This window comes from Kwoniella dendrophila, chromosome 6, assembly GCF_036810415.1.
Source record: "Kwoniella dendrophila CBS 6074 chromosome 6, complete sequence".
Lineage (NCBI taxonomy): Eukaryota > Fungi > Basidiomycota > Tremellomycetes > Tremellales > Cryptococcaceae > Kwoniella > Kwoniella dendrophila.
In genome coordinates this window covers 1709997-1735835 of record NC_089481.1, presented here as the reverse complement: position 1 = coordinate 1735835, position 25839 = coordinate 1709997, and the positions used below count along the sequence as shown (strand labels likewise).

Below are 25839 nucleotides of genomic sequence, written 5' to 3'. Positions count from 1 at the left end.
GGCGGTCAATTGATTATCTACCAGCATATTGGTTTTTCATCAAAATCGGAGTACGGTGATCGAAGCATACAACACAGCCTTACACGACATCGTTCAACGCAACAACAACAACTAGTATGAAACTGGATATCAAGGCTTAAGCTAAGCTGTGTATATCGGTTCCCGAAGGATATGAAAGTACGAGTGCCCATACAGTATGTACTTGTTATACGAGGTGTAGCATGTGTTTTGCTTAGAATACATATAAATACCTGCGAATCCATCTTATCTTTTTCGTTCAATCTCCCCAGCAAACCTATTCTATAATTCACATTGTCTTCAACATCACCTAGCAATCTCCAACATACAAGTATACAAAATGTTCAACAAAATTTCCATTGCAGCTTTCTCAGCTTTCCTTTTATCTGGTGTTAACATGGTAAACGCCTATAGTTATAGAACATGGGTTGATAGACCAGCTTGTATGGAATCTATGACTCAATTCGAAAACTAGTAAGTTTCTCCTTCTTTGGAATGTCATTATATTTACAGGACCGGACCTGATCATCTAACAGCTCCATTTGATATAGCTACAGAAATGATTGTCCACACTTTAAAGATAATGATGAAAGATATCAATTCCAAACTGTTTACTTCAATTATGGTACCGATGAATTCGGTAAGTTGCCTCTAATAACTAAACTTTTCACCTTGTTTAATGTGAATCAAACTACTCCATGCTAATATTCTCATCCATTGTCAATAATAGCCACCCGAGCTCAAGTCATCTGTGTAAGTGAATCCTTACCGAACCGTCTTACATGATAAGTAGTATTGTCGTATTTAGCTGATTTTCGACTTGTACATGAACATACTATAGAGTTACCTCGATACCTACAACTACAACAAGAGAGTCCTCTTCAACCAAGAGGTAGCTGATTCACTCTGCGCCCATATCGTTGAACAAGCTGGTGACAACGTTACTGAAGGGTAGAACCAAGGTTACTAAGAAGTTCAAAGGTCTTACTTATGTTATGTCTTGCCACTTTTTACTGGTCTCTACGTAATCATATTGACTTCGAACATTCTATACATATGTAGGTGTATGCATATGTACTTGTTATCCGTTCTCGTTCTTATTCAATGACACATCAAACTGTGCTGCTCGAAATCACTCTCGAGGGGAAGTATACGTTTGAAGCATGCCCTTTCGAAAGTCGCATCTAAGCAGGTGATATCGATTAAGTAGTGCAAGTCATCCCGGGAAAGAAGACGTAAGGGTACTACTTTCGATGACATCTTAGATGCTCGGTCAAGAACATCAACACAGTACTCGTATAACCTATTAGTTGCCGCTCGGAGCATTTATCCACTACAAGAAAGCAATTATACTGTACATATCGTAGTACCACAAGCATAATCTCGGCGGAGTAAGACGGAGTAGCTCCAATTGAGAAAGATCTGATACACTTAGCTTCAATTTAGTTTATTAGTGAGACTGGATATGACACAGCAATTTACGACGTCAGTCGATTAGATCCTTTGTTATACATCATTATTGTTTACCCAAAGTATGCCCAAGGGTGGTTTTGGGATGATATCCTTTGTTGATGAATCAGAGTGATCGGTCATCTGCCTTGTATGATGGAACCTTTCATTCGGTTTAATGTGTTTATACAGCATTTGGTGAGATGACAAGGTATAAATAGGCTGTCTTACCTCCCAAATTTCACTTATTCTTTTTCTCTATCCACTATTATCGAACATTTTATATTTTACTATTTAGCCAATAATTATTTTATCAATAAACAATAAACATGTTCAGTAAAATCTCTTTCGCTATTGTATCAGCTTTAGCTCTTTCAGGTATGGTATCAGCCGTTTTACCTGGAACTCAAGGTGGTAGAACAGAAGTTGAAAAACCAACTTGTATCAAAACTATGGACGATTTCAAGGTTGCGTAAGTACAACATCGGATATCGTTATCCTTTCTTGCCAAAAAAAAAAATACTAGTGTCTTCACAATTGTCGTATTGCTAATGTACCTATACTGCCTACCTGATGTCTGTGTATAGCTACGAAGCCCAATGTCCAAAATTCAAGGATGATGATATAACTCTTGACTTCTCCAATGTTTACTTCAATGATCAAGCAGGTAGTCAAGCTGCTAAACCTAGTAAGTTCCATAGTCTAAGCTTTTATATCTCGCCATTCAAGATGATATGATTAATTTGATGTACTAATTCATCACTTTTTTCCCACAAAAGACACCGCTTTGGTCACTTGTGTAAGTACCTAATACTGTACACGTCGGAGTTTATCGATCAGCTAACGAAATGATATTTGTCCTTTGATTTCATTTATCCAGTCATACACCGTTAATGGAAACGAGAGAGATCGAGTTTACTTTAATCAAGAAGTAGCCGACGCTTTATGCGATCACGATATCGCTGCCTAAATACCTTAGTAGTGCATCGGAGTTCGGTGGGCGAGATGCGATTAGTCTTGATGTAGCCCAGTATTTATCCTTTCTCTATGCAATGATGCGTTATGTACATCGGTGCTGTAGGTTGATAGAATCAAGAACATACATACTGTAAAAACACAATGATCTAGAAAACCAGAAAAAATACATCTCATCTATAATACTGCCTTACACACTGACGGTGACGGCAGGCGCTATTTTCTGTTCGTGCTTTTCGATTTTCTCGATGTCTAACTTCGATAAATCTTTGTTGACATCCAAGAGCTGAACATAATCTTTCCATACATTTGCAACCTGGAAAAATAAATTCTTTATGTCAAAACACATTCGCAATGCCCGGTTTTGAATACAATTTTATACTCACATTGTATTTGTAAATCCATTGATTTTCAGCATTCCAATTACGTCTTGTCCTTTCATTGATATATTCGTTTTCACTCAAAGGTGGTTGAATAGCTTCGAGCTCTTTGGCATTTGTACCAAAGCTATTTAGAATCTCGTACTGCAGACAGGTGACATAGGTTTATTATAGGCGATCACAACGTCATGAACATATGATGCGGTCAATAATCGAAACTCACTAATCCCTTATAGTGAGGGGATCGCACTTCATCGTAAAGTGTCAAAGCTTTTGATATGGGCTGCTTGTGCTCATGAGTGTATCTCAAAGCTTGTGCAAGGATGTAAGCATCTTCAAAAGCAAATGCCGCTCCTGAACCGAAAGCACCGGAGAGGGCTATATATAGTATCATTAGCTTTCACCTTCCACCACTGTGGGCGCGGTTGTCTATGACTTACGATGCGAGGCATCTCCCAACAAAGCAATATTACCATTCGAAATAACAGATTCTAATCTTGGACCTCCGAACATAGCAAATTCAAGCCATTCGTCAGGAGCAGCGATAACTTGTCTGATAGTTTCACAGTATCCCTGAATATATACAACACCGTTTTTCCATCAGAAGTGTTCTTATTTGTGAATGACAATTTGACAGCTGATATGCTTACTCACCTCATAATGAGGAATGACTTGACTTTTGTTAACTTTTTGACCCCAACTAACCTTTTTAACTTGTTCTTCAGGTTCTATAGCTCTTGTAGCAATTTCGAATAAACCATTATCCAATGGATCTGTATAAACGTGAGTATCTTTGGTATGCCAAAATGCCGATGATTGCGGTATACCAGGTATATGTGCTACTGCTGATTGAGGTATCAATGTTCTATATGCTACTTTTCCTGTGTAACTGAGTTTATGATCTGGGAAGGCATATTGTCTGACAGCCTAAACCGGGAAATTCCTTAGTATACTCGTTATGAATTCAAAATGATGTGATGCGACTTACTGATCTGATACCGTCTGCTCCTACTAATAAATCAAATGGACCAGCAGTAGTATCGTCTTGGAAAGTCAATCGAATACCTTTAGGAGTTTCTTCAATTTTGCTTAGACGTTTAGATAATTGGATGAAGTTTTTTGGTACTTGACCTAATAAAGCATTTTGTAGTTTATATCTCTCGATACGAGATCTGGGTGGTGCATCTGGGTCATTAGGATTAACTATAGGATATATAAGTCAGCTAAGCCATACGCTACCTGAGTATCGGAAACAACTCACCCCTTTGTAATTTCTGGGATAATAATTCTCCAGTTAACCCATTACGTTGTTCACCATCAATTTTGGTAGGATCACCCTTATTTGTATATTGTTGAATGGCTTCTGCTGCATCAAGTAACTTCAGATGTCTCCATGTATTTTCATTGATACTGATACCCTGGGGTGAGAAGATCATCCAATGTCAATTTCACTTTAGCAGTAAAGGAGTAAAATTAGGAGAAAGAAGGTAATCACAACTTACAGCACCGACTTCTCGAAGTTCTGTAGCTTGATCGTAAGCGCTAACGTCGACAAAAGGTATTCTTCGTAGATTAATGATAGTTGCTAGTCCACCTGGTCCAGTACCGATGACTGCTACTTTGATTTTGCGCTCTTCAGGCTGTATAGTCATATTGAATGTGATTTCTAACTAATTTCTTCTACTTGTTGTGATTCAGTTGTAGCAGATTTAACGTTGCCCAGATATATTGGTTTACTTATTCGGACTTGACAACACGCACAATTTCGTGTTTTGGTTTTTCACTAGTCTTTTCGACATATATCTAGTACGCGCCATTCCACCGGAACTATAGAGCCTTACTATTGAACTTGGTTCTGATTGTTGATTTCGCTCTTGCTGCTTATCAGGAAAAGCGGGAAATCTAGGAAACATGCTTGCTGACTAAAGCTTGTGAAGGAGAGAAATACGTCTTTTCGGATAAAGTGATTTGGTATTATTTTTTGAGTTATCGCACAACGCAATACAGGAAAATAACCTTTCACTTTCACCATGAAAATAAATAAGTGAAGTGAAGGATCGCGAGTTATGGCATAAGATGAAGTTGATGATCATTTCTGGCGTCATTTGTATGTCAATAAATATACCATCGGATTTGACCGATGACCGAGATTATCAAATAAATAGTATCTGAGTAAAACGTTATCTTTTGTATTCACTGTTCCTGAATAGCGAATGATTTGATGAGAAGATAGATATATTTAGTGGCAATGAGATGTTATATGGCGTGATTTGCTTCTACAACTACAGTCACTTTTTACCGTATGAACTACACATTCCCAAGCGAGAGATACGGCTCAAGTCGGGTCAATTTAGCCAAGATAACGACTAGCAGGCTAGTTGGTGCAAGAAAATGGACGAACATTTCTGAATATTTTGCTATATGTATATGCAGTATAGTACTGAAAAAAACTCGCTGAACTTTGTTCAACCTGTATACCTAATAATTGTGAATTTATGGTTTACTCGGTTGAATTGTATATCAAAAACAGTAACAAATCTAATACAAAAATGACAATCGAACTACAATCAACAGAACGATACGAATTTCATCATCCTATCAGAACTGTAGCTGTGATAGGATCTGGACCTACTGGAACACCAGCGGCAAGACATTTACAAGAAGCAGGATTAAAAGTTAGATTATTTGAAAGACAATCACAATCAGGTGGAATATGGAACTGGAGACCTTCAGCTGCATTACCTTTATCTGTACCTACACCACCACCCTCAATAGGTGCATTCACACCTGTCATACGTGAAACTGGTATTTACAATTATAAAGATGAAAATCGTAAAGAAAGAGATCATTTCAATCCGCCTAATCCATGTTATTGGAATTTAACAAACAATGTTCCCACTACAACTATGGCGGTAAGTCTACTCGAAATTTCGTGTGAAGAATGAATAGGAATGTGTATGCTTATGATAATTGCGATTGCTTGTAACAGTTCAAAGATTTCCCATATCCAGAAGGAACAGAAAGAAATGTCTCTCATTCATTCTTAGCTAATTACGTACATGATTATGCGAAACATTTTGGCTTAGACAAATTAGCTTCTTACAATACGAGAGTGGAAAAAGCTGAAAAAGTCGCTCATAAATGGCGATTGAATTTACGAAAAGTCGCTGATGAAGGTGATAGTCAAGCTCGTGAAGAGCAATGGTCCGAGGTATGTTTGGTCCTTCTATATGACATGATGCATCGACGGAATTCCCAACTCACAACTTTGCCTAACAGGAATTCGATGCTGTTGTCGTTGCTACAGGACATTATAATGCACCTTATATACCTTCTTTACCAGGAGCGGATGTTTGGGCCAATGCATGGCCTGAGAAAGTAATCCATTCTCAAGGTTATAGAAAACCTGAACCATATAAAGGGAAAACCGTATTAATAGTTGGAATAGGAACCAGTGGTAATGATATAGCACGAGATTTAGATCCATATGTTGAAAAGACGTATATGGTAGGAAGGGACAAATTTAGAGGTCCATCAGCATATCAAAAACAAAGAAAAATGCAAAGATTAATGTTACCTGATAAAGCTGAATCAATAGCTGAAATAAAAAGATTTTTGCCACCAAAATCTCAAAATCAATCTATTGAAGAATCTGAAATTGAATTAACAGATGGTACGATCATAAAAGGTGTTAATGAAGTTATTTTCGCCACAGGGTGAGTCAACATAAAGATTTGTATATAATCGTAATGAATATATAATCAATGTGGCTAATTCTCGTTATATTGATTTAAAATAGTTATCAATATTCATTCCCTTTCTTACCAACCTACCATGAAGATTATCAAGGAGAAAGAAGTGAGAAAATCCGAAAACATCCATTAGTTAAAGATGGTAGTGGAGTATTAAATTTACATAAAGATGTATTTTATATACCTGATCCAACATTAAGTTTTATTGGATTAAGTGTAAATACATCAGCATTTTCATTTTTTGAATATCAATCAATTTCAATATCAAGAGTTTATTCATCAAAAGCAAAATTACCTTCAACTTTTAATTTATGGAATGAATATAAAAATTTAATGAAAGAAAAAGGTGAAGGTAAATTTAGTCATTTATTAAATCGTGATGGTGAAAGAAAATATGTTAAAGAAACTGTTGAATGGTTAAATTATGATGCATCACAACCTTGGTCAGGTGCGGAATTAGTACAAGGTCATTCAAAAGAATGGTTAGAAGAAAGTGATAAGATGGCTGAATTATTAGCTGCAAAATATAACGTTACACCAGAACAATTAAAGCAGATTAATGATGAAATCGATCAAGCTTCAGAACAATTATCAAAAGATAAACAAGCTCAAGAACAAAATGATACTCAAATTCTATCAGCTACATTAGGGGTCAATCCTAGTACAAATGCAAATGGACCATTGAGACCTACTTTCAATACAGCTGCCGAAGAAACAAACGCAAGAGCCAAAGAAGCACTAGCGAGAAAATCTTTAGCTGTAGAAGCTTAGACTAGATTTATATTTCGGATATTGTATGTAGATGTTATTTTTCTGGATGTATCGGATATTCGGGTTCTCATGTCATACATATGCAATGTTGCCATTGTATCATTGCCAAAATCTGTTATACATGTTTCATATATAGATACGTTAATATCGGGATTTGAGCTGCATTGCCTGTCATATGATATGTACCAATTCCTATTCCTAAACGGCAAAAGTAGCCAAGGTAACTTAAAGAGTTATCGAAATTGTTTGGTGATACAACTGATTGTGGATAGACAGCTGGGTCACAAAGCAAAGCTACATACGTCACTGTAAAAGCCAAGTCTACTCGTTTGTGAACAAGTTCATTGCGACGCAGTTGTACAGTAGAACGTAGGAAATTTCACATTATTTGTATCATTCATCATATATTCAACTACAACTAAACTCTGTACAAATCATTTTCTCATAGTTCTTTTCCGTTTACCAAATTACATCACTACTTAAAGCTTAGTATCTAGCAGCTACATCAGGAGTGTTGATCCATCCTGCAAGCTGTAAATCTTCAGCTCTAGATTTCGATTTTGGATCATAGAATGGTTTTTCGGCTAATGAAGAAACTCGTGTACCCTAGATACAGTATCAAGAAAGCAATCAGTTATCTATCTTATAATTGTCTAAAGAGAATGAAACAACTTACATGTCTTTCACCGTCGTAATCGTAAGATACAGTATGAATAGTAGTTCTGTTATCCCAAATAGCTGATGTACCTGGAGTCCAATGCCATCTTAATTGAATATCGGTTGATCTTTCATATACACCATATAAGTAATTCAAGATGGCATCAGATTCAGCTTTATCAAATCCCTCAATTCTTGCTGTCATAGCTTGGTTGACTTTAAAACAACACGCATTGTCAGCATGGATTCTCGCAACTACAATTGGCCAGGAGAGTCAGAAACTCACTCCACAAAGCTTTCCATCCTGTAACAGGGTGAGTTCTAACTAATGGATGAGTTCTTTCAACTGGTTTTCGATCAGCATCTGGGTTATTCTCATCTTTGTAAGAATGAGCAGATCGGTAAACACCACTACAGTAAGATCAACAACCAAACCACATTAGCGCTCATGATGTATAGAACAGCGATGAGTATTGACTCACTTGAGACCATCAACAACTTTCTTGAAAGCAGGCGATAATTTATCATAAGCAGCATAACCTGATGCCCATAAAGTATCACCACCAACTTCAGGTACAGTATCTTGATATAAATGTGTATAACCTGGTGGATAAGCTTCATGAACTAAATCTGTATGCCAACCGAATTGACCACCACCATAAGGTACTCTATGTGATCTACCTGTTTGTAATTTATCTTTTCTACCTTGTTCCCAAATTAAAGTTAATCCTCCACCTACACCAGGTACTTGTGCAGCTTGTGGATGTCTTTCAATTTCTCCATCACCTAAATAAAGACCTAATTCTTGTTGTTGTTGAGGTGAAAGATCTTGATCTCTGAAGACTGCGATCATAACAAGTCAGTAGGATGACCATTTAAGCGAATAACTCAACTTACAAACTATATGTCTTTCAGCGACAAGTAAAGCTAATTCATCCTTTTGTTTATCTGTGAAATCTTTTAATTGGAGACCGATAATTTCAGTCTGCAGTGTAGTAATCGTCATCACATAAGTCAGTTTTATCATCAAACTGATTTATCGTTTTCATCATAAGGAACAACACAAACTTACACCAATCCATTTAGTTAAATTTTTAACTTCTTTTGCAGCTCCAAACAAAGCTTTCTTTTCTTTATCAGCTCTTAAAGCAGGATCTTTATACTCTCTTAAATCTTCTCTAATTTTACTGACTTCTTGAAAGAATTCAGGTTTGGGTGGGAAATATGGATATCCATTTGATAAATCAATACCAGCTTTTTGATATCTTCTTAATGTGTTATCAGGTGGTAAATTAATTTCGTTACCATTTTCTAATTTGACTGATTTTAATTTTGCTTTCAATTGCTCAATATCTTCAATTGATGATTGAGCTGGAGCGGTGTTTACGGCTACTGGAGACATTTTGTCGAGTTTAACTTGGTAAAAGTTTGGCTTTGATAGGAGATGAAATAGGATTATGGGAAGACAAACTATGTTGTTCTCGTTAGTAAACCGCTATTACCTTATATACTGTATTCACCTGTGAATCTCTTTCTCGTCTGCGTTCATCTCGTCAATATAGCGTTGAGATAAATTTGTCAGATATAACTATACGGAGATATCCGATTTCTTAGTAAATCATTCTTTCATCTGATCACGTCTACGAAAATGACGATATTTCTGCATATAATCGTTCCCCTGTTGGTAATCTACAGTATATGCTTGGTCAGCTTCTGTTCCTATAAAAATCTTGTCATTTGAGATGCTCAAATGAGATCGGTCAGTTTGCACATACGTAGATGTAACTGTTTTCTCGGTATAACATGTTTTTATGTGAACATTTCCCAGCCCGAAGAGCTTAAAAAATGTGATATGTATTCGTTGATATTGCGCGACTAAACGTTTTGTTGTGATTTAACAGTACAGTAATTTGCAAGTACGTTATTTTTATCTATCGATGAGTAAAGATAAAAACAGAAATTCTCCGAGTGGGGTTTAGCTTCTTAGCTTGAATGGCGTCATATCAAGTTATCGGTTTTATAACAACTTTCTAGACTGCATATTCACATTTTATGTAGGAATGAAAACAGCGCTGATACCATGCCCAGACGACAGTGTACTGTATTCTACTGTAAGTTATCGCAACATACTCGGCGTCTTCTTTGATAGTCTACAGTGAATTGATTTTCCAGATGTTGTCGCTTAAGGATCGAAATCCGTTTTATCGGACAAATCCGATCAATTTTGTCTTGGTCCAAAAGGCGTACTGGAATTGAGCGTTGACAGAACGATGTGACCAAACCTTACAAGATTGCGAGAGGTCCATTTGATTGCCTGATGGTTAAGCTGTTAAGTCAGGTGACTTATCTGTACTCTTTCGTCTGCTCACTTGGCTGAACATAGCATATCTGGGAGTTCGGCGAAGCTGCAACTACCAAGACCTCAAGCTGGGATGACCAGATTCAAGCTTCCAGCTATATTGAGCGCATCAGCACTATGGGACGGTCATTAGGCTAGAAGAATCAGAATGAGACAGAATTTGTGATTCTTATGTGTTTAGTATTTGTACATATCGACGCAATGGTTAAGAGTTCAGGGTGGTTGAGGCAGTATGCGTACATGAACATGCCACTTCTGCCAGTCAGAAAGGTCATGTTCGCGAGTATAATCTGATGCATCAATTTTATGTCAACTGGACGAATGAACCACTATCCATCGCCTTATTCGAAGTCATATAAAAACATCCACTATTTTCCCTCAAACACAGACGAAACATGGAATACAAAACTACCGATAACCATGCCATTACCATTATATCATATTTAACCATTTATCCGTTTCTGATTTGAAACTAACCATATAAACCTTTATACCTTACTATATTATACCTTTTTCCTATGATGGAAGTAACACACGATTAATGGAGAACAGTTGTATTTTTCTGGTTATTGTTACCATCAAGAGCCGGTAATCCTGGAGTATTTGGATAACTATCAATATCCGCTTTATAATCATAATTTTCAGTTGAGTTTGCATCTTCTGGTAAACTACCTTGACTTTCTGTTGGACTATTGAGTTGTAATTGTCTTTTCTTCTTTTCGTCACGTTTTAACAGAAGTAAGATAGCTGTCATCCAAACGACTGTAAAAGTTTTCAATCAATTATTAGCATTATATAATTGAGAAAATGAATCAATCATATGGGGGGATTTCAGACTCACTTAGTAAAGCATTTAGACCTAATGACCATGTCCAACCTTTTTTAGCTGCTGGGAAAGCAGTAGTTTTCCATACGAAATTAGGTGCCTAGTAAAACAGTAGTATTATCAGTATTGACTTTAGGTTAAACGAAACGCAGACAAAGGGCAAAACCCACAATAGTTTGAACAACATAAGCTAAATCGTTACCTGCAGCAACTAATAGAGCTCTTTTTTCTGAATCATCCGAACAAACTTCATTGATCATTGTTAAGATCAATGGTCCAGCACCTTGACCGATCTGACTGATATAGTACATTGCAAAAGTGGTGTGAATGTTTTTGTATAGTGGGAAAGTTCTCATAATAGCGGCGATGATCAACTATGTCATAGGAAAAGAAAATTCAGTACTCGAGAGGGTATTAACAGAATCAGAGGCAAGCAGAAACTCACCGAATATATAGCACCAATGTAAACGAAAGGCCATCTTCTACCTCTGAATACACCATCAGATAACCATGCCCAAGAGAGCGCGACTACGATAAATGCAGCGGTTTGTGGTAATGGTACTATCAGAGATGACCGTCTGTCAGTCTTTGGCATAGTATCGAGATGATAAAATGCGACTTACAAAGATTGATCTGATCAACTGTGAAAGTAGTTCCAGGCTTAGGTGGGTTTTTCTTATTGTTGAATGATTTAAGCCAATAACCGATGGCAACTTGAGGATATTGATTGTTCCAGATAACATACAATAAAGCTGTAGATGGAAAAAGCCAAATAAACCAAATAAGCGTTGTTTTCCAATTATCCAATGTTTGCATGACAAACGTCCAACGAAACTATACGATTACACTTACGAAGGAAATATGTGTGCCAACTGAGTAAGAGTCTCTTGACTTTTTCTTTCGTCCAAGGTGTTTTACCGGCTCTTCCAATTTTTTGTAATCTAGTTCTTGCCAATGTGAATTCCTAACGAAATTTATATCAACAAGTCAGAATCGTCACTTCTTGGAGAAACACTGAAAACTACTCACTTCATCAGTTAACCACCAAGTTTTTTTACCTTGAAGTGGTAAAGGAGGGAAAAAGAAGAAACCGAAAATAGCAATTGGTAATGTAATTATAGCATCAATAATGAAAAGCCATCTCCAACCTGCTAAACCATGTATACCAGAAAGGTTTTTATATGCAGCAGCTTGTAAAAAACCTGAAAACATATTACCTAAAGAACCAGCTAACCAAAAGATCATTGCTCTTTTACCAATTTCTGCTGGTGTATACCATGAACCTAATAAATAATGTATACCAGGATAAAAACCAGATTCAAATAAACCAACCAAAAATCTTAAAGCATATAATGATTTATATGATTTTACTGCATATGATCCTAAGGTTGCTATACCCCAACCTAATTCGAGCTATAAAAGGCATTATCGATGTTTCAATTATCAGCTTTTTTCTTCTTTCCTTGATCAGATTTTGAGTCTCGATTGGAATCTTTTTCGACTTACAGCAGGAATAACCCATCTAGGTTCAATTCTAGTTAAAAGTAAATTTGAAGGAATTTGACCTATAACATAACCAACAGTCCAAATTGAAGTTGAAGTAACTAATTCATTTCCATACATATTTAAATCTTCTTTCATTCCAGATAAAAATGCTGTATTTGTATTATTTTGATCTAAATTTTTAATAAAATAACCCAATGAAGCAAAAGTTAATATAACAGCATCAACTTTAAATAATAATTTTCTTTCTAAAGGTGATCGATCAAATGTATCCCATATTTTACCTCTCCAAGTTGATTTTGTGTGTTGGTGAGCAACATATTCTTTTGATGCATCTTCTAAATCTTGATCAAAATGATTATTATGATTTTCTACAGCAGTTCCTTTTTGAACTGCTAATGCATTAGGTCTTTCCGATTTTGGATCTACAGGAAGTGGATTAGACATTTTGTCTTATCTTGTCTTGTCTCTTGATATTTACAAGTAGTCTATCAAAGACTCTCTTTTTTCGTTCTCGGATTTGAGGTACAGTAGATTCTGGAGGATGGGAAAAAGATATCAAAATGCTCAGAAAATTTCTCAACTATATATAATGCTTAAAATCCACTCGAGATTCAGATCCTACAGCGGGAAAAAAGGTTAAAAGACGCTATCTGATCAAAATTATCTCATAAAAAGACGTTATCTCTTTTCTACCTTTGGTTATTTCCTCATCTATAATCAGCGGAATTTTCAATGACATTGCATTGCGTGCGAGAATCAGAAACCAATAACAGATACTGTATCTAGTCTGAAGATAACGAGACATTGGAAAGCTTCTGGTTTCATGCTTACTAGTAGCATAAAATCAAGCTAAAACTGTAAATAATGGTTGATTGTGTCAAAAGTGCAATCGATTTATGAAAGATACATATAAACTTTATCGATGTCGTGATTTAGCATCACCACTCTGTTAAAGTTGTAAGTTATGTATCTCGCCACAAATCACGCAACCTAATTTATCCCATTTTTACAGTATCTCATTCACTACAGGCGTAATTATTATTATCCGAAGATAACCGGAGATATTTTGAACAAAGAAAGGATTTGACATCTGATAATAATGATCGTCGACATGATATATCATTTCAAAGGGTAGGGATTATAATCAAAATAAAGGAGAGATGTTCAGCCATTGTTATAGAAGTAAATTGGAAGAGAAAAGAATGCATAGTGGGGAGTGAGTGTCGAAGATGCAATCTTGCCAAGACAAGACAAAGAATAAAACTATTTGTATTTGACGATTCAGTGAAAGCGGAAGCAAAGTAGATCTCTATGACTGCGAACATAATCAAGTCTCCGAGGAATGCGTTATCTGACGTGCTTTGGGATATACTAGACTGTAAAGATACTTTGATCATTCAGTTTTAGAATGAATGCCTTTCGCAGATCATGGGAATTCAGTCCCAATGATCATTGCACTAAGCATCAAATTCATAATATGAGCTCGTATGGCACAGTCAAGCTTTTAGGGATCGTTTATCCCATTCATGTGATGCCTCTATAATTTTTATAGACTCTGTTGAATCGAGTCGCATTTTGAATATGTTTGAAGCTGGTGAGTCGAATGTATTTCTAATATTTCTTCAATTCGCTCCTCTCTTCGAACATCCATCAATATGTTGTCTGCAAGAGTAAAAGGCTCTTGTCCCAAACCTGTATATGCATTGTCCATTATGTATCATAAAGAGATTTTTCGTAAAGAGTATGTATGTAGTGATGAATTCAGTCATGTATGCTAAATAAAGAATGATTATGTTGAAGAAAGAAATTATGCTTAATCATACGAGGGTAATAAATAGAACATAGGATTGGACTGGAATACATTAAATATTTTTAATGATGGAAGGGAACGAAAGAAAAATTCTAAGACTCGCTTAAAATTTTATCTATATTCTCATTCAACCATCCTGCTCTTGATTGTAGATTCGCGTTGGGGAATAACGTATAGACAGCTTCTCTAGTTTGTCGTTTTGTACTATTCAATGATCATCAAATAGTCAGTACACCAAGCACCAAGGACTGTATCAAATAATGATCAAATAGTGATGGGAATAATTGCGTCCCGAAGAGAGAAGAGAATGTTACTCACACATTCATTAAATCCTGTTTACTCAACCAAGCCTTTAATTTGTCTAAAATATCTTGGTCGTCAATTTCTTCTGGAGATCTTTCATCTGGAGTCAAACCTGCCAACTTATCTTTCTCGCCTCCTCCTAATGGATTAGCTGTAGTAGCTAAAGAGAAAGAAGACAATCTTGATTGGTTATTTTGATTGTTACCCATACCACCTAATCCTGACATTACTGTATTTCTTGGTGCACCCATTCCCATCATTCCTCCTTGTTGTGATTGTTGACCTCCTGTTGGCATGGGTGATAACATTCCCATAGGTGACATATGTCCTGGCATACCACCACCCATCATCGGGTTCATTCCCATTCCCATAGGGTTCATCATCATTGGATTCATCATTGGTGAACCGAAATGTTGTGGTTTAGGTGGTGGATAGAATCCACTTCCTCTCATTGATCCATTGTCCATGAAACTATTACCACCTCCAGTATACATTGGATTCATCATTCCTCCTTGTCCACCATCATAGTTTGAACCAGTACCCCACATTGACATTCCAGCCATACTTTGAACCCTGTCTCGAGGGTTAAGTCCAGCACTCAAAGATGGATTGGAGTCTGCATGACGAAGGTTTCTGGAAGAATGCTGTGGTCCCAAAGGTGAACTATCTCGCCAGTAGTCCGCTCCAGGTGGTAATTCTGATACTGATGAATGGAATGATGGTGCGCGGTTAGATATTGGGTATGGATGAAGGTTTCTTGATACAGATGTTTGAGTTGTTTTCTCAGAATGCAATGATGCGGTCTCCCAAGCATTTGCCTCGTATTCTATGGGCAATGGTGGTCAGCTTCAAGCCACTAGCGGTAATGAAGAGCTGATGACTTGCCCTTAAATGTTCTATACGGGATCATGCCCTCATTGAATGGTTCATCATCTTCATAAACTACAGTCTTCTGATTACCTTCACCGACGACCTTACTATATACGTAGAGAAGGTTATTAGCTAGGTCAATTTTAATGCTCAAATCAGCTTACCGAGTATTACCCCAACTGAAATCATCCATTGACCAGAACGAGTAGAGGGGTAGGAATACAGAGTAAACGGGTAGACTAGAAGAAACACATGATTAGCTGAGATCGACCGTGATGCAGGGTGTTATAGCAGAACTTACGCTAAGATGTATACGACCATCCACCCAACTAACATAAACTCTCGCTTGATAATGAAGATCAATGCCTGAGATTTCCCGAAATTAGTGATCTTTCAAGTATCCCTTGGGTTTCATATCAACTCACTTGAAGACCATAAACAGCAGCAATCAATGCCAATGAGATGACCGGAACTGCAGCTTTCCCAGTTGAAACAATAACGATCAGATAGACAAGCTAATGAGTTCAATTTAGTCAGTATACCCTTTTGGTATCTGTATGAATAATCTAGACGTACGTAAACGAAAGTTGCTGGTAAGATCTATGATTATAAAATTGACTAATCAGCTACTATTTGAAAAGCTTGACCTAGATGATGAGATGAACTTACCACAGTACCTAAAAGATCTAAGAAAACAACCCATCTCATAGAGAATAAACAAAAACCACACATTTCAGGTAAAAATAATAATTCAGCTAAATTATGTATAGTTGAATTAATCCATCTTCTTCTTTGTGATAATAAAACATTCCATTTTGATGGAGCAACAGTATGTGCTACAGCATCAGGTGAAAATTTCATTTTAAATGTTGGGAAATGTTTCATCATTAAAGTTGTTAAATATCTATCTTCACCTAAAGAAAATAAATTTTTCTTATGTAGAGTATCAACATTTGGTTCAGCATATTCATCAATAACTAATGATGAAATTATAACTGGTCTTCCTTTATCTGCTGTTCTTATTCGATAAACTGAAAAACAACCAGGTAAACATGTTACTGAACCGAATAATGATTCGAATGCTTTTGTCATATGATGTGAAATGTAGTACTCGTATACCTAAAAAGCATACGTTAGCTATATCAGTTTGGAACCTGGTCATGTAGCTTACTTGGATCATTGTTGTTAAAGATTCCTTTTCATTAGCGACTTTAGTTTCACCACAAATACCAATAATCTTCTGATCATCTGTAGTACATGCGATGAGTCGATTCAACGAATCGGGAGTGACGGTCTGTTACAATGAAAGATAGGTCAGCTCAAGCTTATTGTCCATGGTAATAGCTGTACTCACAGTATCGGCATCGACTTGGAATATATACTCGTAGAAAGCAGGATCTATACCAATGACATTTCGCATTTGGTGATAAATTTCGAGTTCTAAAGGTGACATAGGAGCTTCAAAGTGAACTCTGTTGAGGTATTGCATCAACAGTACTTGAGAATCTCTTTTACCTCTATTACCAGGTTTAGAAGTTTCAGATGGTTTACCAACTTTGACTACGACAACGTATCTGCAACAACATAGAATGATCATTCAGCTTGATCCCACAAAGTGAATGTCCCCTTATAGCTGGGAGCGAAGAAAACAGGGATTAGCAACTTACGGTACAACGTGACCTTCAAATTCATATAAACCACTATAAATCTTTCCATAATTCAATTGTTTTGAACCTTCACCAATTGATTTGAATAATAAAGGTTCTGGATCTAGTTTCGGATCAACACCCAACAAATCTAAAACAATTCTTGGTGTCGTTCTATTGTTACCTGAACCGATAATATTACCATCACATATAATGAAAATCAACTTCCTTTTGTCATCATATTTTAATGCAGCTAAAGAATCTATAGTTTTCTTTAATGATTCTTCACCTTCTGTATAACATGGAACTTGACATATAACAAATTTATCTAATAGTTCAGGTTGTCTCTTTGATCCTAACTGTAATGCAGCCAAAACTATACGTATCATAATCAAATAAGCGTCAGCTAAAACCTTCGAGAATGATTCAGCTGGATAGAAAGAAACTCACATTTAGCTCCAATGGTAGCCATAATGATAATACTGAAAGCCAATAATAGGTAATTTTGGACCAGACATTTGGCTTCTTTTCTGAAATCTAATTGACCTACGTAGAAAGCATTGTTCAAACAGTTCATGTTATTGTTGACGTCATCAGTTGACATCTTCTTGAGTACATCATCCATAGCTTGTGTAATATCTTGACCAGCTGAAGACTGGAATAAACCTGAGATATCCTCATTGAGGAACTCATAGTTTGGTAAATCTGTTCCACTTGAACTTGAATAGAATTGCGCTGTATATAAATAATCCGATAAGTCGTATACCTTCTTCTTGTATATTGCCCATTGTCTATATAAGCGATCAAGTCAGTTCTAGATTCTCACCCAGCCTGAGACTGCTACAATTAAGGTAGATGGTCATAAACTTACTTGGAATCACTATTAGCACCACTTTCTACAGTACCTTTTGTATAAACCAAACTACCTTTATAATATTGTTCAAGATCAGGTTGTAAACGATCATTATACCAATTCTTGTCATCTAGTTTTGTACCTGTTATACTTTGCTGTTTACCACTAGTATGTACAGCGTAAGCTACAATAGGTGTAAAATTAGCTCTCATAAGTGCTAGATCTTCATTGGTCACTAAATTTGGACAAGCAACTGTCATGGGTGGTGGGAAATAATTGGTCAAATCTTGACCTGCAAATTCAAGCATCACGTCTGCGGATGTGGTATAACTTGAGAAATCGGAATGTTGGCCTTTATAGAATTTCGTGAACTACGCAGGTGTACCAAAGTCAGCTTCGATTCAAGCCAACTCTCAAGATTAGGTGAAGAGATTTGGAATAGCAATTATTGATACGATATTTAGAAGAAAATTACCCGAGCGACTCACATCATATACTTTTCCAGCTATAGCAGCCATATAATCATCTTCACCTTGATGAGTTGCTAATTCTGAAGTATTCCAAGCTTTATCTGAATCTGGACATAATAATCTACCAAAAACAATGATATAAAACAATACTATACCACAAGACAACATGATCATCATGAAAATAGCTAATTTTTCTCTCCAAGCCATTCTAACATCTTGTCTTTTTAAACCACCTAATTTGATCAATAAAAAACTTGGTACCCACCAAGTCAATGACCATGTAATTCTAATCCACCATCTTCTTGCTCTTGTGGTAGCTATAACTTCAGTTTGTTGTACTTTTCGTTTCTTTTCTTTTATTATCATTCCATCTTGTTCAGGATCTGCTTCTTGGAGATTTGCTTTGGAATCTAATTTATCATAAGGTGTCGAATATTGATCGTGATCAGGTTCAACTTTATCATATGCTGACCATACTGTTGAAGCATTTGGATCAGGTGAATCTTCATATCCTACATTATGTCCTGGTGGTGGTGGCGCTCCCTGTGGATATGAGTGATTAAGGTGAGGTAATTGTTGTGGATAATTTCCAGGTGAATTAGGATACGGTTGATTGGAATAGTTCATTTGATTGTTACCATTATGGTAGTCTTGGTAATTTTGCTGATTTTGATTTTGATGTTGTAATGGTTGGTTGGAATAAGGTGAAGGTGAATAATGTGGTGAAGTTGTTTGGCGCAATGGTTTAGACGATTCATCATCTATTCCGCCGTTATCACCAGCAACATTATATTGTGCGGGTGAAGATCGATTTTCTTCTAAATGTGAATATCGATGATTAGGGGGCGATGTACGATAATCGCCTGAATCATTTTGTCGATGCGACATGGTGGCGACCAGCCGACGATTTTGACGAAGAGGGAAGGAGTGAGAGAGTGATCAGGTGATATGTGTTGAAAAATTGGAATATGCAACTATGATAAGAATGTCCAGACTGAATATATGAATCGAAGGAGAATGAATGAAAATGATCGTCTCCTGCTGAAAATGTATGAATACGTGATTCGGAACGTGATTAATCGGTCAATGCGTTATTGGAGAAAGATATGCGTATGTACTGAATTATTGAATTGAAGTTGGACAAATGATCGATGCGGCAAGTGAATGTCGGTCAAAAGTGAAATATGACTATATCAACAGGAAGTCAGCTATGGTCTTCAGCGATCGTGTGAATGTAGTATATGTTGAGCTAAAGACACTGTAATCATCAACTTACAATGTTAAGTAGATAGAATGATTCAAAATCAAAATGCTCTATATGTATGCCAAGCTGTGTTTTTCTGAGAAAAGTTACACTCCTTTCTCCTTTTTTATGATGGTACAAGTTTTCTTGTGAACTTTTTGTTTCGAGATGCTTGTGGTATTAAATGGTCCGTGCGTGTGTGCGTCGTCTCGTCGTCTAGATCGTTGAATGTATAACTGCCCACAATGATATTTGTCAATCGATACTGTCCTATGCCGTCTTATGCTGAAGCCCAGAGATGTACAAGAAAAGGATGATTATGCTAAGAGGTTACGTTTCCCGTTCATCCTTGATATAACTTGGTATCACAATTGAAATAATATAGCTTAGGGCTTGAACGTGAAACCACCTCCTCAAAGTTTATTTTCAACCTCGTTACCTCAGAGGCTGTGTTGGGACAAAAAGAAAAATCAACCCCGCACAGGATCTTCCTTTTACCCCGCGATCTATTCGAAGCCACGTGGAGAAATCTACATCAGGTCTTACATAATGTCTACTACCATTCCAGTCTAAGCAGAGGTTGTCGTCAGTTTATCTTCGAAAAACAAGCATGATGTCTCGTGAGGCCACGATATAAGGATTATATTGTATCATCAAGGTCGAACATGATGTTGCGAAATGGAGATGATGAAACACCGTCTTCTCCTCGAGATACCTTTCCAACCCTGAGCACACTGAAAACGGTCACACCTCGTTCATGACCAACAAGAATTAACGAATTACCACTCAAATAACTCCGTTTCTTGATATTATCTCCCCAGCCAGATGAATTTGGTTGTAAAACCCCTCATCTCCTTGTCATGTTTATACCATACCATACCATACCATACGTTGCATGAATGAAATCGCTTAATATGAGAACCGGTGGGAGTATGCCACCCAATCGGTGTTTGTCGGAATCGAACCGGTTATATGGTTGTTACTATACAACCGGTCATAGTTTGACTGCATCACTGTACAACGGATTTTTGCTGGTGCTGAATGATGAAACCGGCCACCGGCACGACCCAACCTGAATCATGTTGATTCATTTTCTTGAAATGAAATCGTGTTAATACATGTATATATATACTAGACCTATAGATATCTCGCTTGAGATGGTATTGATAATGTTGAATAAATAGTCACGTCACAGCCACCTTGTACACTTTGACTGTTCATAAATACCCTATTCAAGGATAAATACGCGAACAACTAATTGAGATCGAATCAAATCAAATCAATTCCAATGCTTCTTCGTCCTTCAACAACATCATCAATACCTCGTATCTCCCGGTCAATATCTATATTACCGGTTGCTCAGGTAAGTAAGGTCCTTAATTGAGCTACACCTTTGCTATAAAACTTCTCCTCCTCCTTTTGATTTCTTTGTCGTTTCGTATTTACTGATTGTTCTATCTTATTTAAAAAAAAAACAGCCACTCAAGATGTCTTCTTCTAATATACCTAAACGAAACAACTCCACTTCCACTTCTACTTCTACCAGTACCAATAGCAAACCGTTGTATGCATCTCAAAGCAGTTTACCACATTTACCTATACCAACATTGAATTCAACTTTTAACAAATATTTAGAAACTTTACAACCTATCCTAAGTAAAGAAGATTATAAGCGAAATCAAGGTTACATTGATTCGTTCTTAAAGTCTGATTTCTCAAAAGTATTACAAAAGAGATTAGAAGATAGAGCTAAAAATAAAGAATCATGGTTAAGTGAATGGTGGAATGAAACTGCTTATATGGGTTATCGTGGAAGAATTATTCCAGATGTTAGTTATTTTTATATACATAAAAGAGGTTTAGGTAAAGGTAAAAATCAAGAAGAAAGAGCTGCTGAATTAGTCAGAGCAACAGTGGAATTCAAGAAACTGGTTGATAGGTAAATAAATCATAATTCTTACACCTTATTAGCGAGATAGGTTGCATGAGCTAATTCTCCTTACGATTCAACTGAATATAGTGAATTGCTAGAACCTGAAAAAGCAAAAGGTCAACCATTATGTATGAATTCTTATCAATACCTGTAAGCTTGCAAATATTCTCCCCTCTTCCGCCTGAGCTGGGAGACTAAAACAAGCTCATGTTTGCATTTTACTAGGTTTAACGCTGTCCGAACACCTACTAAACCATCTGATTCACCTACAAACCACGGTTCCAACAAACACCATATAGTCGTGTTACGGAATAACCGATATTTCAAGGTAGACACTAAAGGACGAGGGAAGCAAGACTTAGTGGATGCTTTCAAGCAGGTGAAGAAGGTTGCCGATGGTCAGGAAGGTAGTGGTTTAGGTATTTTGACTGCTGATAATAGAGATATTTGGACCGATGTAAGTGAAACGACGCTGTCTGTGGCAAGGAACGGAGTGCATCATTCCGCAAAACCCTTGAAAGACTAGCTAACTGACATCGTTAATCGTAATTCTCTCAGGCTCGAGATCACTTAATCTCCCTTTCTTCCTCTAACAAATCATCTATCGAAGCAATTGATTCCGCGATTTTACTTATATGTCTAGATGATGGACCAGCACCCTCATCAGAAGATGCCAGAGCATGGTCATTATGGGCTGGTGGTCATGATAGGTCACCAAAAGGTAAAGGTCGGAATAGGTGGTTCGATAAACATCAATTTATAGTCGATTCAGCTGGTGAATCTGGATTCAATGGTGAACGTAAGTGTCCAATTGCGTGAATATCATGATTCTTAAGCAGTAACCTGAGCTGATTTCGCATGGTTCACCTTAGATTCTATGCTTGATGGTACACCCACCTTGAGATTGAACGAGTTCGTGCTAGGATCACTACAAGCCGGTAAAATACCTCTCGAGTTACCTGAAACTGAAAAATCCAAAGAACCCATGCCTGAGGTGGAGGAGTTGCAATTTGAGTTGGATGAGAAGCTCAAACAGATAGTAGACAAATCTAAGAAAGGCTTTGGTGAAGAGATGGGATTACAGGATCTCAAGGTCAGTGCAATCCTCCCTTTTCACAGGGCAAATCGTTGACAGTCGGTAAAACTCTGCTAGATGGTCAATTTCGAAGGATATGGTAAAGAGTTAATCAAGACCCATAAAGTTTCGCCTGATGGATGGGTTCAAATGGTTAAACAATTAGCTTTTACAAGATTATTTGGTAGACCAGGTGTAACATATGAATCATGTCAGACTAGAAAATATCTCTTAGGTAGAACTGAGGTGATTAGATCTGCATCAAACGAATCAAAAGCATTTTCAGAATCAATGATCTCAACTTCGGTCAAAGATAAAGAAAGAGAAGCCTTATTCCGAAAAGCGGTTGCTAGACATATTCAATATTCAGCTTGGGCGGCTGATGCACAAGGTGTAGATAGACATTTATTCGGTCTTAAGAAATTGGTCAAAACTGAAGAAAATGAAAAAGTACCTGAAATATTCACAGATGAAGCTGCTCTTAAAACTGCACATTGGGAATTATCGACATCACAATTATCTTCAAAATTCTTAGATGGTTGGGGTTATGGTGAAGGTAAGTTCTTTGGTTCTAACAGTTTATATGTATAAAGAGAAACTGACTCATTCTGTTCTTCTTTCGTAGTCGTCGAAGATGGTTATGGTTTGTCATATTCAATATTAGATAATAAAATTACATGGTGTATAACAACTAAAAATAATGATGCTGCTAAATTCGGTGAAGCTTTATGTTCTGCTGCAGAAGAATTGAAAGATATGATGGAAAGGAATAAAAATAGCGCTTCAACATCTGGAAGTAAATTATAGATTATATCCTTATATATCTGAGTTTGGAGCAAAAATGATTTTAGGTTGGAGCGGAATAGGCAAATATGATTTTCTAGGAATAGAAGATATACAGTACATGCATTTCATTAATCTTTCGTCAATCGTCCAAATTCCGTGAAGAGAGCGCGATTGTGCTTTTCCATGTTTCTGCTTTTGTTTCATTACGACCTGTATATCAATGAAAGGGTGGGATATATTGTATACATGTAGGGTATATTGAATGTTGTATGTTATAGATATAATTACAAAAAAAAAATGTCTTCTCTGTTTGTGCAACAATATTCTGGATACCTCCTTTTACACTCTTCCTGATCTGCATCATGACTATGTCCTGATCTAACGTCTAATTTTGCCCAATAGATGGTTAATCTATGAATATAGTCAAGGATAAAGTATAGTTAGCGAGAAACATCTAATAGTGATTTGATATTCTTTTCTGCGGATGGTATTTCGGGTTGACTAGGATCATTCGATCCTCATGTAGTCGACGGAATGAGTTTTTCCGATATCTGCTCTTTCTTTTTCTTAATGACCAAAAAGTGTTTCCCAATTGGCAATATCGTATTTCTCAATGAATATACCATATAACTTTCTATCTTTTCTGGTGTTTTTTTTTTTTGTTCAATCCAATAAAAGGAGGATCATTTCAGGTACTATACTTCCACCTCGTTTTTCCATATACCGTCTTCGCACCTTTGTTCTGCAGAACAAACATATCCTATACGTATCTCCCTCCTCTTCACTTCTATATTCCATATAATACCAATCAAACAACAGTACTAACATGTCTCTTACAAGACGATTTGAAAGAATACCAAAATAATACCAAAATAATGTCTAAAAAAAAAAAAAACTTACAGAACTTTTACCTTTACCACCTTGAACATGTCTATTACTCATACACATTTGTAAAGCTTTTGCAGATTCTGAACATTGTTGTGTATGTCTTAAATCACCTGTTGTAGCGAAACATGCTAATAATGATGTTAATTCTGGTGCACAAGGTACGACGATTTGATCTGTGTATATATGATATGAATTGTGTTTTTTTAGGGGTATTTATTTGTTATATAGCATTCCAAGATTTTGGTGGTTTTTTTTGGGTTTGTTATATCAAGTCATGTAAAGTATAAGAATTAGTTTGTAGAAAACACAAAGATGAGTCAAATTAGCAGCAGTTCCCAAAAGGTTTGAAAATGAGTAGATACCATTAAAATAACTTGAAGCTTACCCTTCCTTGGTCGAACTTTGAATCTGAAATTCCCGGATGGCATTTTTTCCCTATTTTCTGATAGTCCACTTGGTTGATAGTCAGATTTCGCTGTTCGCAGGTGTTTTTAGTCAATCTCTGTATGTATGCTATGATCAATTGTGCTTATGGATAGATCTATGATTCAATGTTTTTATTCTGGATCGGATGAAATTGAACATGAAAAGCGAAGGAAAGTTAAAAAGTCAAGAAACATGCGCATGGATAGTAAAGCTTAACTAGGCACGCCATATAAGCGAAACTATAACTTACGCGTAGTAGATATTATCGGGCCGTTGCTTTCGCAAAAAAAGCATACAAGATTCGCATGAAATATCTTATCGAATTCAATTACAGACTACATTTTAATGATACTGTTTCACCAATGCATGAAGAATTAAAGTAGCTCTATATGATCAAAGATTTATACACTGGTCTTAAATTACAACTAATTCGGATAATGGATAGCAGGCCTTCAAACAAGAAACAAGCTTTCAATACCAGCGCCATCAAACCAAGGAAACCAATTCTGTTACAGTCCAGTCGGGCTAAAGAAAATCAGGTTTGAATATAATACTCACACAAACATGATCATCATGCATACTCGCTTATCATGAAAAAGAAGTTTGAAAGGGATATATACAACGGATCAAGTCGGATATAATCAGCTGAGTGGGATAAACATCAAAGTTGACAAAAGCTGACGTGAGATAATGATTATGTTTCTACTTACTCTTATTATTCAAGGTTTTGATGGGACCTGAAAATGTCAGAAATGATCATCGAGGTTGATTGTAGATGATGGTGTATAGGAAAGGAGTGGTACTACCACACATCATCACTCAACTTTGACTAATAGCTAATCG

At 36.6% G+C, this 25839-nt stretch overlaps 9 protein-coding genes across 9 annotated transcripts; 4 read left to right on the top strand and 5 right to left on the bottom strand.

The window, feature by feature from the left end:
* Positions 1–358: 358 nt before the first annotated feature.
* L201_005185 (uncharacterized protein) lies at positions 359–973 on the top strand (the record flags this gene model as incomplete). Its single annotated transcript, XM_066220918.1, has 4 exons — positions 359–492; positions 570–658; positions 749–771; positions 860–973. The coding sequence occupies 4 exons, from the start codon at positions 359–361 to the stop codon at positions 971–973; spliced, it is 360 nt and encodes a 119-aa protein (XP_066077015.1).
* Positions 974–1796: 823 nt separating this feature from the next.
* L201_005184 (uncharacterized protein) lies at positions 1797–2437 on the top strand (the record flags this gene model as incomplete). Its single annotated transcript, XM_066220917.1, has 4 exons — positions 1797–1939; positions 2055–2155; positions 2247–2266; positions 2348–2437. 4 exons carry the CDS (start codon positions 1797–1799, stop codon positions 2435–2437), a joined length of 354 nt encoding a protein of 117 aa, XP_066077014.1.
* Positions 2438–2632: 195 nt separating this feature from the next.
* Positions 2633–4474, bottom strand: L201_005183 (uncharacterized protein; the record flags this gene model as incomplete). The annotated part of the gene is made up of 8 exons (XM_066220916.1): positions 2633–2758; positions 2829–2966; positions 3046–3200; positions 3263–3395; positions 3477–3749; positions 3811–4025; positions 4084–4240; positions 4325–4474. 8 exons carry the CDS (start codon positions 4472–4474, stop codon positions 2633–2635), a joined length of 1347 nt encoding a protein of 448 aa, XP_066077013.1.
* An 897-nt stretch (positions 4475–5371) lies between these two features.
* Positions 5372–7345, top strand: L201_005182 (uncharacterized protein; the record flags this gene model as incomplete). The annotated part of the gene is made up of 4 exons (XM_066220915.1): positions 5372–5734; positions 5812–6033; positions 6102–6538; positions 6622–7345. The coding sequence occupies 4 exons, from the start codon at positions 5372–5374 to the stop codon at positions 7343–7345; spliced, it is 1746 nt and encodes a 581-aa protein (XP_066077012.1).
* A 486-nt stretch (positions 7346–7831) lies between these two features.
* L201_005181 (uncharacterized protein) lies at positions 7832–9404 on the bottom strand (the record flags this gene model as incomplete). Its single annotated transcript, XM_066220914.1, has 6 exons — positions 7832–7951; positions 8022–8218; positions 8289–8413; positions 8485–8845; positions 8900–8987; positions 9075–9404. The coding sequence occupies 6 exons, from the start codon at positions 9402–9404 to the stop codon at positions 7832–7834; spliced, it is 1221 nt and encodes a 406-aa protein (XP_066077011.1).
* Positions 9405–10899: 1495 nt separating this feature from the next.
* Positions 10900–13137, bottom strand: L201_005180 (uncharacterized protein; the record flags this gene model as incomplete). Its single annotated transcript, XM_066220913.1, has 8 exons — positions 10900–11123; positions 11203–11287; positions 11358–11561; positions 11633–11748; positions 11811–11939; positions 12040–12151; positions 12217–12600; positions 12694–13137. 8 exons carry the CDS (start codon positions 13135–13137, stop codon positions 10900–10902), a joined length of 1698 nt encoding a protein of 565 aa, XP_066077010.1.
* Positions 13138–14595: 1458 nt separating this feature from the next.
* Positions 14596–19533, bottom strand: L201_005179 (uncharacterized protein; the record flags this gene model as incomplete). The annotated part of the gene is made up of 14 exons (XM_066220912.1): positions 14596–14707; positions 14822–15632; positions 15692–15783; positions 15841–15915; positions 15978–16042; positions 16102–16191; positions 16253–16276; positions 16346–16795; positions 16848–16970; positions 17031–17250; positions 17344–17698; positions 17773–18113; positions 18194–18546; positions 18664–19533. The coding sequence occupies 14 exons, from the start codon at positions 19531–19533 to the stop codon at positions 14596–14598; spliced, it is 3981 nt and encodes a 1326-aa protein (XP_066077009.1).
* A 1842-nt stretch (positions 19534–21375) lies between these two features.
* L201_005178 (uncharacterized protein) lies at positions 21376–23703 on the top strand (the record flags this gene model as incomplete). Its single annotated transcript, XM_066220911.1, has 7 exons — positions 21376–21827; positions 21909–21971; positions 22047–22278; positions 22380–22620; positions 22694–22914; positions 22975–23452; positions 23522–23703. 7 exons carry the CDS (start codon positions 21376–21378, stop codon positions 23701–23703), a joined length of 1869 nt encoding a protein of 622 aa, XP_066077008.1.
* Positions 23704–24377: 674 nt separating this feature from the next.
* On the bottom strand, positions 24378–24998 carry L201_005177 (uncharacterized protein; the record flags this gene model as incomplete). Its single annotated transcript, XM_066220910.1, has 3 exons — positions 24378–24503; positions 24583–24743; positions 24956–24998. The coding sequence occupies 3 exons, from the start codon at positions 24996–24998 to the stop codon at positions 24378–24380; spliced, it is 330 nt and encodes a 109-aa protein (XP_066077007.1).
* Between the last annotated feature and the right edge of the window lie 841 nt (positions 24999–25839).